This window comes from Cheilinus undulatus, linkage group 6 (genome assembly GCF_018320785.1).
Source record: "Cheilinus undulatus linkage group 6, ASM1832078v1, whole genome shotgun sequence".
NCBI lineage: Eukaryota > Metazoa > Chordata > Actinopteri > Labriformes > Labridae > Cheilinus > Cheilinus undulatus.
The window spans coordinates 43,863,209-43,878,003 of record NC_054870.1 but is presented as its reverse complement, the minus strand read 5'-3'; the positions used below and the strand labels follow the sequence as shown (position 1 = coordinate 43,878,003).

General features: G+C 39.1%; 1 protein-coding gene across 4 annotated transcripts in view; it reads right to left on the bottom strand.

Moving 5' to 3' along the window:
- The window catches only part of micu1 (mitochondrial calcium uptake 1), a 76,083-nt gene that overhangs the window by 17,059 nt on the left and 44,229 nt on the right, over positions 1-14,795 (bottom strand). For 2 of the 4 annotated variants that reach the window (XM_041789217.1, XM_041789219.1), the window contains 5 exons: positions 12,603-12,608; positions 11,786-11,900; positions 6,528-6,610; positions 4,958-5,158; positions 573-710 (listed from right to left, as the gene is read on the bottom strand). In XM_041789217.1, coding sequence (XP_041645151.1) covers positions 573-710; positions 4,958-5,158; positions 6,528-6,610; positions 11,786-11,900; positions 12,603-12,608 — 543 coding nt within the window. The remainder of the gene's footprint in view (positions 1-572; positions 711-4,957; positions 5,159-6,527; positions 6,611-11,785; positions 11,901-12,602; positions 12,609-14,795) is intronic. The other 2 variants (XM_041789218.1, XM_041789220.1) reach the window with 1 other exon arrangement.

Here is a 14,795-nt window from a genome sequence, read left to right as displayed (position 1 = left end):
GCTGACATCACTTTTCCTCCAAGTCTTCATGTGTTGTTTGGGGTTTTTCATACCGCAATACTTAGCGTACTGTGGACTTGTTACAAAGGTATTATCATACCTAGAATGCACATTTAAATAATTATAATATAATAAACTAGTTAAAAACATGCTTCCATCTTTGGTTTCACACATTCTAAAGTTGGTCAAGAATTGAGAATCATCCAGTGTGTAGCAGACTGTAGAGAATGTGTAGACAATGTGGCTTAAAAGGGCTCAATAAGAAGCACAAAGAGAGCTGAAGGACTTATTTTACCTGTCCACTAGGCTCTGACTGTTCCACTTTTGGTTACCTCAAACTGAGACAGAAAGAGGTGGAAGAGGAGTTTGAAGAGCAAGTGCCATTCAGGTAGATAAGGCCCGGCTCTGACTGTGCTGTCCTCTTACAGTGATGTACTTCCTCTCATCCCGTTTCTCTCACAATGTCCCAGAATAATCTCCTTTCCTTCAGGCACACACTGTCTGTTCAGCATCCTCACATATGGGCCAATTAGTTAAAACACCCACACCACCAAATACAGCAGCAGAAATACCTGTGCATCCTTAAACATCTTCTTCAGGCCCTTCTGCATCTGCTTGAGTTTACGGGACTGGACGCCACTGTAGGCCAGCAGCATACCACCAAACTGTCTCTCCGTGATTCTGCCATTCATAGGATCGTTTCTCTCGAACTGGAGGGAAGGAAGAGAGAGACAAGATTGAGTACTATGCATAGAGACAAACAAATTGATGGTCAGAGGAGGGCATGTAGAGATGGGAAGCAGTAAATACTCGTGTCAGGTTTCTAGTTGAATCATGCTTGCAGCATTGGTGACAATAAATCTACATGTGCTTTTTTTTAAAACATTGTTTCGGTGGAGCATGCCTTTACAGCAGTGGGCCTCTACTCTGTCAGGTCAATTCGGTCGATTTATGTCTGGGGCATTTCCGACAGTCACACAGCTCCTTCACTCATCTCTTTCAGAACCTGGAGACCGTTCAAAATGCTAATTTGTTGCAGTTGTTGAGGCGGCTCATGACTATGCTAGAATAGCCTGGAGTGAGGATTTCAGGGATGACCTGACCATTCATGCATCTGTGCAGGATCAACATTTAGTGAGGTGAAATCACATTAAACCTGCATTAACTGATTTATCTCTTCGGTCCCCTGGGGATGCAGGAAATAAGCTATGAAGACATATTAACATATGCCACCTTTTAAGATGATATGGTGAGTTAGAAAGGAATAAAGGCAAACTGTTGCTTTAATGTGACACTATGGCCACCAAAAGATTGTTTATATTAATAAGACCCAGATAATAAAACTTCACAGTTTCAACATGTTATAATTTTCCTTTTCTGGACTATATAGGGTGTTTCAGTGTTTTAAAATCACCTCACATCATCAAAAATCTGACCATATTTCCAGTTTTACTTGGCAGTATATCAAAAAGGAATATTATAAGAGTTATATAAAGAAAAACAAAGGAAAAAACAGAGTTTCACACTCTGCAAAACAGAGCTGGTGAAATGCAGCTGCAAATTCAGCAAACAGAGAAGCAAGGGAAATGATGTGAGTGAGACCTCAAAAATCTGATTAGATAACATGTTAGCATTAGTCTTATCAGTGCTGTTATGATTTTCATCACTGGGTATTGTTAAGACCTGACAGATAGCCTCTCTTTCTGTTGAATGCTCTAACTCGAGTGCTATTCTTGGAGATTCACACGAGAATGCACATTACGCTTCAGCGTAAGAGCCCACACGCTCATTAAACAGATGAGAATAACAACATGCTCGACCACATACAATCAGCTGATGCTACTGCACAGGCGGGACAGGAGAGAAAGACGACGGCTTTTCTGTTCAGCTGTCACAGCTTTAAGAGAAAGACACTGACCAGTGCTGACAGACGATCAGACAAAGCATTTTTCAACATCATCATGAGCATAACACTCAACTATCACTTCATTCTTACAACAACCAGACTAATGAAAGTTTTTGGTTTATTTGGTAAAAATGGAGCAGTAAGAGGCAGTAAAATTTACTTTTTCCTAAGTCATGTAGCTTCCATCAGGGATGCATGATATTGGCTTTTAGCTGACACATGATATGCTAATATTTACAAATTAATTCTAGCCCGAATCAATAATGATATTTAATTGTAGTTCAGACCTGTAACTTCAGTCCTTAAAACACATAATATTAAAAGTCTAAAGATGAACAAATTAACACATTTCAGTCTTTAACACACCAGTTAAGGTATAAGGAATGATGATGAATAAAGAAAGACTTCAGCTGACGTCGCTCCTGATATCATAAATCTCTAACTGTCATATCTGAAACAACTGACAACCAAGGGATCAGGATACAGCTGAGAACAACCCCCTTTTTGGGAGGTTTATACATCATCAGCAATTCTCCTTTAGAAAATTGCCTTTCTAAAACTTTTTTCATGTCATCGAACTTAAGAAGAGATTTAAATTCTGGTCAAGAGACGATACAAGAGCAGAATGTCGGCAGCACATACTATTCATACAAGTAAAGGCTGTGTAAAGACTGCATTTTCATCGTTCCTGCCATGAATATTCTGATAAATAAATGCTGTTAAAATGTTTACATGCTAAATTTTTAAAAGGGACATGTTTTACCCTTTTAAAAACAAGTTTATATTGTTCTCAGAGGTCCCCAAAACATGCCTGTGAAGTTTGTTGCTGAAAAATCACTCTAGTATGGGATTCTCACATGTCTAAAAAGCCCTCTGTTTAAGCCCTTCTCTACACGAGCCATTCGTGTCTGTGGCTTTAAATGTTACTGACTCCGCCCCTGATCACACCCCTCTCAGGAAATGGATGTGGCACTCCTGAAGTGACAACGTTACAGATACTTTTTATCAAAAGTTAAGGACCTGACTGGGATTTGAACCATCAATCTCCCAGACAAAAGTCAGCAGGGTAACCCACTATCCAGCATCTCAGCTGGCAACTGAGATGAAGATGAGGAGAGGAGTGTGGAACTTTCTTCCAAGCGGGGAGGGCCAACCAAACCTGGAGGCGGGGGCTTACTCCCCACATGAGGTCATGAGGGGAAAATCTGATAACGGCTGCTTCAGGACACATTTTCTGAAAGGTGGAGGAAGAGAGAGGAGGAGGGAATGGATTTTTCTGGTACTTGAGGGGATTTTGGACAGGCCTGGGGCACATATTTTTCATAACAAAAACCTGAAAAAGTGATTTTTGCATAGTATGTGCCCTTTAGCACAGTATAATCTCAAATATTCTAATGATTGGAGGCATAAAAAGTACTAAAGCTTTAGAAAAACTAAATATTTTTCATAAGACAAGTGCACAGAAGAGGAAAAATTTTGCAATGCCAATGGACTGGCCAGATTCCACATCTGTCACCCAAAGGATCCATCTATTAAAGCCTCAAGTTGATATACTTGTTCCAATCTGAGAATGACTGGGTCACTTAGCATCCTTTAAGGAAAAAGAAGCGATAGCTACGGGAGTGGATTAGTTGAAATGACTGCAATCTTGTGAACGATGGTGGCAGGAGAAGAGATTAGCGTGGATGTAGCTATAGTGGAAGTTTTATCAGAACCTAACATTCCTTTATTAAAAGAAGAGCAAAACCACACTGGAAGATGTGGAAGATATGTTTTTGCTGTTCTCCCGACAATAGGCTTCATTGGTGGTGAAAAATCATTTACTGACATAATGATGGTTGGATGTTGAGCCCGCATTATGTAGTCTACTCCTAGGCAGCTGCTTAAACCTATGACATCATATCTGTTGCTATGATTGACCTGAAATGAATGTGACAGACAGAATGTTCATCCAGCCCCCTCAAAGCTCTGCCCTTCCTAAATACCATGTCTCTGGGGTGTTGCCTAAATAAATGTGAAATACATCCTATGCCACGGATATATGAAAGTCTGTCTGGTGTGTCAAGTTAGGGCAGAGGAGTCTGTCGATCAAAAGCTGCTGTTTTAAAACAAATACAGTATGTTAAATGTTCTGGTTCAATTTAGACAGCATTCAGGAGTTTGCCTGCAATTTTGAAAATTATAGACAAGAAACTGGCTGATATTGAGTGCCAAGAACTTCTTTTTCAGCTGTTGTGGTTTTAATTGAAGAATCTCTGAATCAAATCAGCACTCCAAGGTGTATTTATTTGAGAATTTAACATCATGTTCTGAATGCATAATTATAACCTAATAAAGGAATAATAAAGTGGCGCTACAGCTTAATTTCAGCAGTGACCACCACAGTGCTGGAGGCAGCTGCACCAGCAGTAATGGTACCATGTCTCAGCATTATATGACATTGTATAGGTAGAAACTGTATGATGAAAGCAACACTTTGGATGAAAAACAGGTCTTAAAAGTACACACTGTACACCTGATTTTATGTTACTGTCCACCCATATTTACTTATTTACTGTGCTTCATATAGTATTCACAGTATTATAGTGACACTGTTATTATTCATGACATGGCATATTTATTAATATTGAGCAAGAGACCTAATGCAGATGTATATCTAAATAGATAAAGAACTATCATCACATAGTAGCTCAGGATCAGAATCCCATTAAGGCCAATGCATTGCACTCTTTTGCTCTCAACACAGACTTTCCTTCAAGCAGCTTGAGATCACTTAGGCACTGGTGGACCATAGTAGACCAAAAATACAAACAGAAATGTTTTAGGCTCAGAAAAAATCCTTTGTATTCATGTGCATGTCTGTTTATAGAGATTAGGAAGGTTTCAATTTTCATGCGTCGTCCCTGAATATGTGCAGAAAGGATTTAAATATAAGATCACAGCCAAACCATGACGCTGAAATTCACTATGATTGTATACAATAACACAGTTAACCCGTTTCAGAACAGTCTCAGCACCAGACTTTCTCCATTTCACTTTTCTCTCTCATACCTCTAGTTTGAGCACATCATGCTGCAGCTTCCTCTGAAACTCCAGGAAGCTCCCAATGGTGAGTTTTCCCTTCAGGTCCTCTCCAAAGAAGTATGTGGTGAGAGCAGAGCTGCAGCCGGCTGTCTTCAGAGTGTTTCCTGTGGTGGAGCGGTCCCGGTGTCTCATCCCCATGCTGGTCTGAGAACGAATGATGCTCTGGACCTGAGGAAGAAAAACACATCACAGAAATGATAATACACTGACTGGCCAAAAAAAAAAAGGTCACCACCAAAAAAAGCTCACACACTCTAATATTTTGTTGGACTGCCTTTAGCTTTGATTACAGCACGCATTCGCTGTGGCATTGTTTCGATAAGCTTCTGCAATGTCACAAGATTTATTTCCATCCAGTGTTGCATTAATTTTTCACCAAGATCTTGTATTGATGATGGGAGAGTCTGACCACTGCGCAAAGCCTTCTCCAGCACATCCCAAAGATTCTCAATGGGGTTAAGGTCTGGACTCTGTGGTGGCCAATCCATGAATGAAAATGATGTCTCATGCTCCCCGAACCACTCTTTCACAATTTGAGCCTGATGAATCCTGGCATTGTCATCTTGGAATATGCTTGTGCCATTAGGGAAGAAAAAATCCATTGATGGAATAACCTGGTCATTCAGTATATTCAGGTAGTCAGCTGACCTCATTCTTTGGGCACATAATGTTGCTGAACCTAGACCTGACCAATTGCAGCAACCCCAGATCATAGCACTGCCCCCACAGGCTTGTACAGTAGGCACTAGGCATGATGGGTGCATCACTTCACCTGCCTCTCTTCTTATGCGCCCATCACTCTGGAACAGGGTAAATCTGGACTCATCAGACCACATGACCTTCTTCCATTCCCCCAGAGTCCAATCTTTATGCTCCCTAGCAAACTGAAGCCTTTTTTGCATGTCAATGATTTGACCCGTCTTAAACATCTTTTCCACAACCACAGGAGGTGTCCTTTGACATGGTTGTTTAAGAAATGAAAAGTTACTCATTGCATCAGCTGGGGTTAAATAACTTGTTGCCAGCTGAAAGATAATCGCCTATGCAATAATTATCCAATAGAGGCTCATACTTATTTGTTTAGTTAAATCCAGGAGGCAACGTCTTTTTTTGGCCAGGCGGTGTATAATCAATAATCTTTGGAAAGTAAAACGAGGAAAAACAGATACAAGGAGGAAAAAAAGGCAAAGCTTATGACAAAAAAACTTCTGATTAAAATTTAGCTTTGAAAATAAAGTCATATTCAAAAGCAAAGTTTTAATTTGCGTAAAAAAAATCAGACATAACCTTACCAACTTTAAATATCTCAGAGTGCAAAGCACAGCACTTCCTTGGCCCTCCGAGAAAATGCCACAGTGGTGCACGATAATGTATGGACTTAGCTTCACTGGCTGTCAGAGTGTGTTACTGGTTAGTGTAATGCAATCAGGAGCTACTGAAGATATTAAAGCTCAGTCCAACCATGTGGCTGGCTGCTTGAACCTTGTCCTTGAATAAATTTCTACTGAGGGTTATTTATGTGACTGATGTGACTGACCTGCTCAAACTCCTCCAGGTCCACCTCTCCATCTCCATTCAAATCAAACATCTTGAAGGCGATCTCAAAGTTCCTCTGGGGAGCTGGACACCACAGGACACAAAAAAACAAAACCAGAGATCAATATAACACGTATGAAGAAAAAAAAAAATGTCTCTGAATCGACCTGGGTGACAGCTTAAGGGCAGCACACTCAATCGATTCACAACATCTTCATCTTTTATCTTTTCTCTCTTGCTGTGCAATTTTAGAAAATTGATTCTCTTTTACTTCGTTGAAAAAGCTATCAGACTGCGTTAGGATTGCTACATCAGCCCCACTCTGCTGAATCAGCCCTGCACTGTCTTTATGAGCTAATCTTGTGTATTTTCTGCATTTTTTTACATCTCTACTCTAGTGATAAATATCCTTGTAACACTACTCACTTAAATAACAAAGCATCTAGAGTCAGTGCAACTTGTTTTAACAGCATGATAACATTTCTGACCACTAAATTTGCAACATTAACTCTCAGGGTAGCTGATGGCAGTCCCAAGTTTCATTTGAATTTAAAACATAGCACTGGAGCATGTCGAACGTGCATATGCTGAGTGTGACAAAGCATTGCATTTTTGCATTAAATATATGTTTATCAGCTGTGCCAAAATTGCGTCCTTAAGATGTATTCATTACCAAATAACGACAAAGTTGCAAAAATAGCCCTATTTTATATGTTATTATATGTTACATTCTTTGAATTCTTTTCATCCTTGCTGATATAACCTGCTAAATTCTCTTTCAGAACAGGGTTATTGTTTTTTAAATTGTAGTTTATTCTTTCTTAGTTTTTAGGACTTAATGGAAAAGGTCCCATTTGATTTACATTTAAGTTACACACAAATACACTAATACTACAAGAATTCACCTTTTAAACAAACTTCTTCAGGGGAGAAATTTAAGGTTAAGTCTTATCTAAAAATGGATTTACACTACATAAAAGCCTCAGATATGTACAGCCATGAGGCCTGTGAGGGAAGTATCTCCTTTTACTATCTTCGTGGCTGTGTTAAATGGATTGAAACAGACCATAAGGCATCCTGCCCTGTCTGTTTAACAATGACTTGTCCTTGAAAACTTCCCCAGGGACTTACCATGTGAATGGATTGTAATAAATGGTTGAGCTAAGCTGGGGATAAAAGTTTACAAGTCAGAGCTTCATTTTCATTACCAGCAACTCTGACATGTCCAGAATGAGGAAATAATGTGAAAATTGACTCCCTGCATCCACAACAAATGCTAGATCCATCTTACACAAACCGATTCTGGGAAAACAACAGCTCCAAGGCATCCAGCTTGGTAGGCACACATTATTAACTTTGACAGGACTGCAGATCATATTGAACAGGCAGCATTTAAAGCAGGAAAATAACATCAAATCAAAAAGGTTATCTCACTCTGACTTTCTATCTTTAATGACTGAGTAAAAGGCTGAGAGCAGACCCACACAGTGACACCAATTGAGTGATAACCTCTAAGAGTCACACATGCTGATGTGCTAATTCATCAAAAACTGCAGTTCATCTAGTGGCCACAAGAGGCTGTCTCCGAAAGTGAGTCAATCCCATTAAGAGCAATGTTAAAATTACAGACTGTAGAAAATACTGGATAAAGCCTGAGTGACATCGGTCATTTTGTAACCAAAGGAAGGGGGCTTTTGATTCTAATCTGCAGAGGTCACTACACAGCAAATGCTGTTACTTTAGAGCAATATAAAACAGAACAGACTGAGGTGGAGCTTAAGTGTCCTGAACAATAGCTACACCATTCCAGCTCAATGTCATATCAGCCATATATTCATATTGAGAAGCAGATCTCAAGTTTTTGATGATCTTGTGGGTTGTAGGTTGTAGTTCTAGGGGCTGTTGGATAAAATAGTGTTCCTGTAGAGTAGTGCTGCTCAATCACGGGAAAATTGTGAAGAGAATTACCAAGCTCGCTTATTCACTGATTTCTGAAATCATTTAAGCACTATAAACACTTTGAACGAGAAGTAAATAAAAACAAATTAATGAAATAAATTTTACGAAAATAATGATGTGTCATAACAATAAATGAACAAAAATAATTACTTTTAATTGCCAAAAAATCCCAACAAACACTGAAACATTTATCAGATGACAAAATCTTTGAACAAAAGGAGTGCAGCACAGCATGTGGCATAGTAATCATTTAATCAGAATTACCTTGTTTCCATGATCATAGGAGTGAGCTATAGGGATGACTATACTCAATGTGTTGCAGCTTTTGCTACATGAGATGTATTAAATGACAATATCATGACCATCAGGTACAAATTACTTTGAAATTTTAAGCCTTCAGCATACAATTCTCTCTGAAGTTTTGCTGCTCCCACTGTCTCCAAATGCCTCACTCACAGCAGACAGCACACTACCCCACCCAGCCATAAAACTCTTCCCCACACATGCACATTTTTGAGAGAGCGGAAAAAATAAACAAACAGCAAAGGTGAGTCGGCAATGGTAGTTTGAGATAGAGACGGATAATCTGGTTCGGAGGAAAAACAGCGCTAGATTTGTTATTTGGCATTGGTTTGGATTTCAAAAGAAAGACTTACAAGAAAATGCAGTAATTTGTAAAATATTCCACAAGACTATTACTGCAAAAAGTAGGAGTACCATGAGTTTGTTTCAACACCTGAAATACCAATAACCGATAATTTCCTACACCTGATGACCCATAATCGATAATAACCGATATATTTTTTTCAATTGTTGATTTAACAAAAGAAGTTTATTTGATGTTTATGCATGTCTGGGGGTAAGAAGGGGTTAATATGTAGTGAGCAAAGATATTTATTACTAATTTTAACTAATATCACTCGTGTTTTTCAAAAAACATAGAACTATTCTGACTTTATAATTGTTATCATAGGTAACTTTTTTTAGTTAAACATTTGTGTACCAAGTACAACATACACAAACAACTGACAGACAGTTTTCCCCCATAAAACCAAATGATAACAGGCTGTTATGCTTAACAAATGGAGCTATTTGGGGGTCTGGGTTTTTTTTTGTTTGTTTGTTTTTTTGATTAAGCCATAATTAAAGCAAGCTGATGTTTTGCATAAAGATTAAAAATATGCACTGACATAAGTCATATCAGAGATAGGTCAAGAATGTAAAGTACACCGTGGTCTGTGGCTAACTTCTATTCATAAAGTTGATCAGACTGAATGAAACCACGTCAAACAGAGCAGGCAGGTATACGTCTATGAAAGTAGCGATGGATCAGGAGACTGTCAGACTGATTTTGTTATTATAACGTTGCGCCTTTTGGCTCTGGCAAGCTTTCTGCAGTTTTCAGTGCCTGCTAATGCCCGCGGCTGAGGCTAGTGGCTGCTGCCGCTTCGTTTTAATGTCGTTAGGATGATGACTCTTAAGTGACTTATAAGATCCGTCAAGGACTTCTTTCTACTCTTTGCGACCTTTGCAGGGCAAATTCTACACACACGGTTGTCTTAACCTCCCTGTAAATACTGAATAACACCACCGTGTTGTTAGCATTTTAGCACAGGGGCTGCAACTTTCTCTTCTTCTCTGGTGCTTTAATACCAGGTCGTGTACTGCTGCGCCACCTGCTGTTTCGGAATGTGTAGTCTCGTGAGAAAGAAAGCAAATGCCAGCACTGCCGTGCTGACAAAAATATATATGTTATCAGGGCTCGTCGTAATGATATCAGACCGATAACTATCAGCCTGATAGTTATCGTGCACCCCTACCAAATACTACAAAATGAAGAACGCCTTAAACTCTGCATGTCCACATCTCTGCCAACACCAAATAAACATCTATGGAATCAGCCTTAAAACAGATGACCCTAGCCTCCTCATTTGCTAAAACGATCCCATACAACCAAAAAAAAACAAAAAAAACAAAAAAAAAAAACTAATAGAAAGAAACACAAAAGACAGTGCCAAAGACATGGCCCCGTAGAGTGTTGTTGAATAGCCCAGGTTTAAAAGTCTCACAGAGGTGGTTTAATTTTTGCTGAAAACTCCCTGCCAGACTTGTACATGTCAGTATGAGAAAGTGTAGCTCAGCAGCTAACAAATGTGACCCACTTCTCCACAGCTACAGATCTGTGATAAAGCAGAATCTGTGAGAGTTATCTCAGCCTAACAGTACATTACATCGACAACTAGGAGTTAAAAAGTTGTTTTCCCAGTGATCACACAAGAGAGCGCCTTTCAAGAGGTCTGAAAGATGCTCATATGTCATGAAACTTGTCAGAAACCAGTGTTAATTTTGGCAGCTATTTTTAATTTTAGTCTTAGTTTTTAGATGAATGTCTTTTAGTTTTAGTCACATTTTAGTAATTTCTACCGTTTTTAGTTTTAATCTAGTGTTAGTTGATGAAAACTCAAAAACATTTTAGTCTTTACTTTCAGTCCAATCATTTGTTTTCTTGCCTGAATCTGGTAACAAATCATGGTTGTGTGTTCTATCCACACTGCTTCCCTGCTTTCTACAGCTGAGATGCAGAATAGCTACAGATGCATTGTGTGTTGACAGATTTACCTACAGGGGAGAAATATCATAGATTTTGAATGGCCGACAAAAACTTTATCATATTTTAGTCTAGTTTTAGTCATCTTGACGAAAACTAAACTTATTTTTTGTCAGTTTTAGTCATCACAGATCTATTTTTGTTAGTCTTAGTCTTGTTTTTGTCATGGAAATAAAGGCTGTCGACGAACATTTGTAGTCATAGTTTTAGTCGACAAAATTAACACTGTCAGTTACTCATCCAGTGTGTGTCAGCACAGACAACAGGACTAATGAAATCAAAGCTGTGAGCCTGAATGGGTGGACAACACTGCAGTGGTTTGGCCATTGGCTGCATCTTGAGATTAGTGAGTATTTTTGTAGATCTGCGTGACTGTTAATGAGGAAAACAATAACTATCTTTATGATCACCAATAGTAAACATAACAGAGAAGACGTTTTATAACTTTCCAAACAGAATAAAGACTGTATAGATCATCATACTGATGTCATTTTATGCATCAAAAGGGCTGGATTAAACATGTATACAGTCATTTAGAGGAGGTGTCAAAATATCATAATAAATATTGTGTATCGCAATATAGGCTAAAAATATTGCAATAATGTTTTTAATGCCATTTCGCCCGGCCATATGGGAAGACATAATGGTAACTAAAGTTTAAACATGATTAATTGTACAGCCAAAGTACTTACTGGACAGCACAGTGGTGAGGAAGATGTAGTCAGAGAAGGAGATAAGGCCACATTCTCCCAGAGTGTAAAAAATGCTGTCCTCATCTGCAAACTTCTCCCGTTCCTGGGCGATTTTCTGCTCATCCAGGCCAAACAGAAAAACAAAGAAGTTAAATTAAAAACATTTCACACGATTCAGCACCAGCCTGATAGCTTTAACAGCCATCCCAGGTGTGGCTTTATGTGTGTGTGCAAGCTAGTGTGCGTGTCTGAGAGCTCAAACACAAAAATTTACACACAAATTATCCACACACACATTAACAACAGATTTGAAGCACAGGGATGACAATGTTTAGGATGGCATTTCACGGTAAAACTCATGCAAATGCTGCATACACATGAAGCCAAACCGGCAGGTGAGCATGGAAGTGAGGAACAATTAGTTGGTGGTCAGTTCGAGTACTAAACACATCATCCACCAGAGGTTGTACTCACAGTGAAAATTTGATAAAAAGAGAGGGAAAACATCACAAGAGACTGAAGCACAAACACACACTATTGATTAACCGTATCTGTAACACAACCCAAACATATTAACCATTAAAACAAAGCTCCCTTTCACATTCACACACAGTTAACAGAGGATTTCCAGTTAGCATGTGTATACTCACAGCATTGCATGAAAACAGAGACTACATCACATGCACACTACACACTTAGTCATAAGGACTTAAAAAACAGTGTCCACCAAACATAGTAGACAGAGAGACAGAGCATGCCTTAGCAGGGGGAGGGGAGTTTCGGGGGACTGGGCCACGCTAAGCCCATATGGAGTTACCTCCGTCTGTAAGAGGTCCAATTCAGAGGAGGAAGGAGGAGAAATAACTGTTAGAGAACAGCGGGGCCTCTGCTGTCTTTAGCAGGGCCTGAACAACAAAAACAAGCATGTGCATTCATTTTTTTTTCACACACAGCCACACAGAAAAACATCTTGCTCAAAACAAGATAATTGGGGGATTCCACTCAAGCTAAGGATTCAAATATGTCCTGCCACCTCTGCGGTCTGTAATTAGCATTTGCACGCATGAGCACTGCCTGCAGACACCAGGATAATCAGGCATAGCTCATTATTTCTCTGCAACAGAAAACGATGCCTCTTTAACACAAGTTTAACTGCAATTCAACTTACTGTCTACCCTTTTCCCATCATTCATTAAGACTGTATAAAAGATGTAGATGTAGCCATTAGATATGTTGATGAAAGGGTTTGTTAACCCTCAATGTTAGTTAAATGTTATGCTCAAACTGCACCACAGATAACTGCAACTAGCCGATACTGTAGTCAAAGACTGTCTGAAGTTCTGGTTAGTGCCCTGCTTTTCACACTCTGCTACTTGGATGTAAACAAGCACATAGAACAGAACACTGCATTTTGTAGTAGCAATGTGGGTTGAGAGTATTTTGGTGCTCAAAACTGAGAAAAAGCTGTGTAGGCTGTGTCTGATACAACTGGCATATCAGCTGGAGCATTCATAACCACGATTAGAACAGAAATGTGGACATTTACGTGAAAGGACTAAAGGCTGGTAGTGCTAGCACTGCAGATGTTAGTTTCACTTTACTAACCAATTTACGTTATTTACCAGCAGACAATTTACACTTTCAGCTGGTTATCTCTACAAATTAAATTGTTCTGCCAATCCCCCCATGGTGGATTACACTAACGTAACCTGCTAGAAAGTTTGGGGGCGCTTTTCAGCGCTGATCTGTGCAGGTGAAGAAGAAAGTTGTCCTGTATAACCAAAAGTCAGTGATATGATTGCATGCTACTCCCAGCCTGGCTGGAGTTGTTCCTCAAGGCATAAGTTTAAGGTCCGGCATTTTGACTAAAGGCGGCCTTACACTTAACGACTTTTCCTCCAATTTCAAAGTTGCAGACAAAATTCCAAAGTTGGAGTAAAATCACTGGAGTCTTGCTAAAGTCCAAGCTCGCACCAGTTGCCTCAGTCGTTAGGTGTAAGGTGGTCATAAGACTCGATTTTAGTAGTTTTAAGGCGGTCTTTCTTCAGTCTTAGTTTAAGATAATATCAAACGTGTGTAATATTTTGTAAGTCTTAGGTCTGGTCATACGCAAATTAGGGTGGGGCAATTAATTGCAAATTAGATTAAATTGCAATTTGGCCTGCTACAGTTTTCAAATCGCAGACAGTGCAATATATTTTTTACTCTGAAATGTGTCCTGAAATACCGATTTGATACCATTTTTTGCAGCAGAAATTTCATGCTCTACACATTGTGCATATATGCAATTGTCTTTTTTACAAAAAAGTCAAGTAAATTTCTACTTTTCTGGTTCATGTATATGATTTTCTAAATCAAAATGAGAATGACATAAAAATAATGATCATCCCTTCAGTATAGCAATCGCTGTCAAATTTGCTATATGAGCCAAAATCACAATTAGATTTTTTTTTTCAAATCTTACATCCCTACTTTAATTTATCTAGTATTGCATTAGTAATAATCTAGGATGATTTATTGCTTGTTTGTTGAATAATACATAAGATGAGGAACCTTAAAGTAATCGCATACTAAATCGCAATCGCAATATTGGGGGGAAGAAATCGCAGTTGGATTATTTTCTTAAATTGTTCAGCCCTAATGCAAACTGTGTTTATCAGTGATGCGGCCATCATCTATGACCAGTGGGAGCCAGTGTTGTGCACATTATAATTCACTTCATGCTTCCAAATATGAATGTAGAGCCGCTGAATGTCTGCTCAGAATTCAAGAGACTGAAAAACTTTTCTGCTCAGAGCTGCAGTCAGATCTCTGCACCTGTGTGTTTGTGTGCTTCGTCTGTCAATGCATTCCAGGCTGACACGGAAGGTATGGTTAGCTGCTACTTGGATTTTTAAAGTAAAAGCCCGATCAGTTTGTTTCTGTGGTGAGACAACTCGCGTTTTCATTCAGTACTTTAATTCTGAAGGGTTTCTGGGATAGTTCCTCGGTTGTTGCAGTCACATGCAAA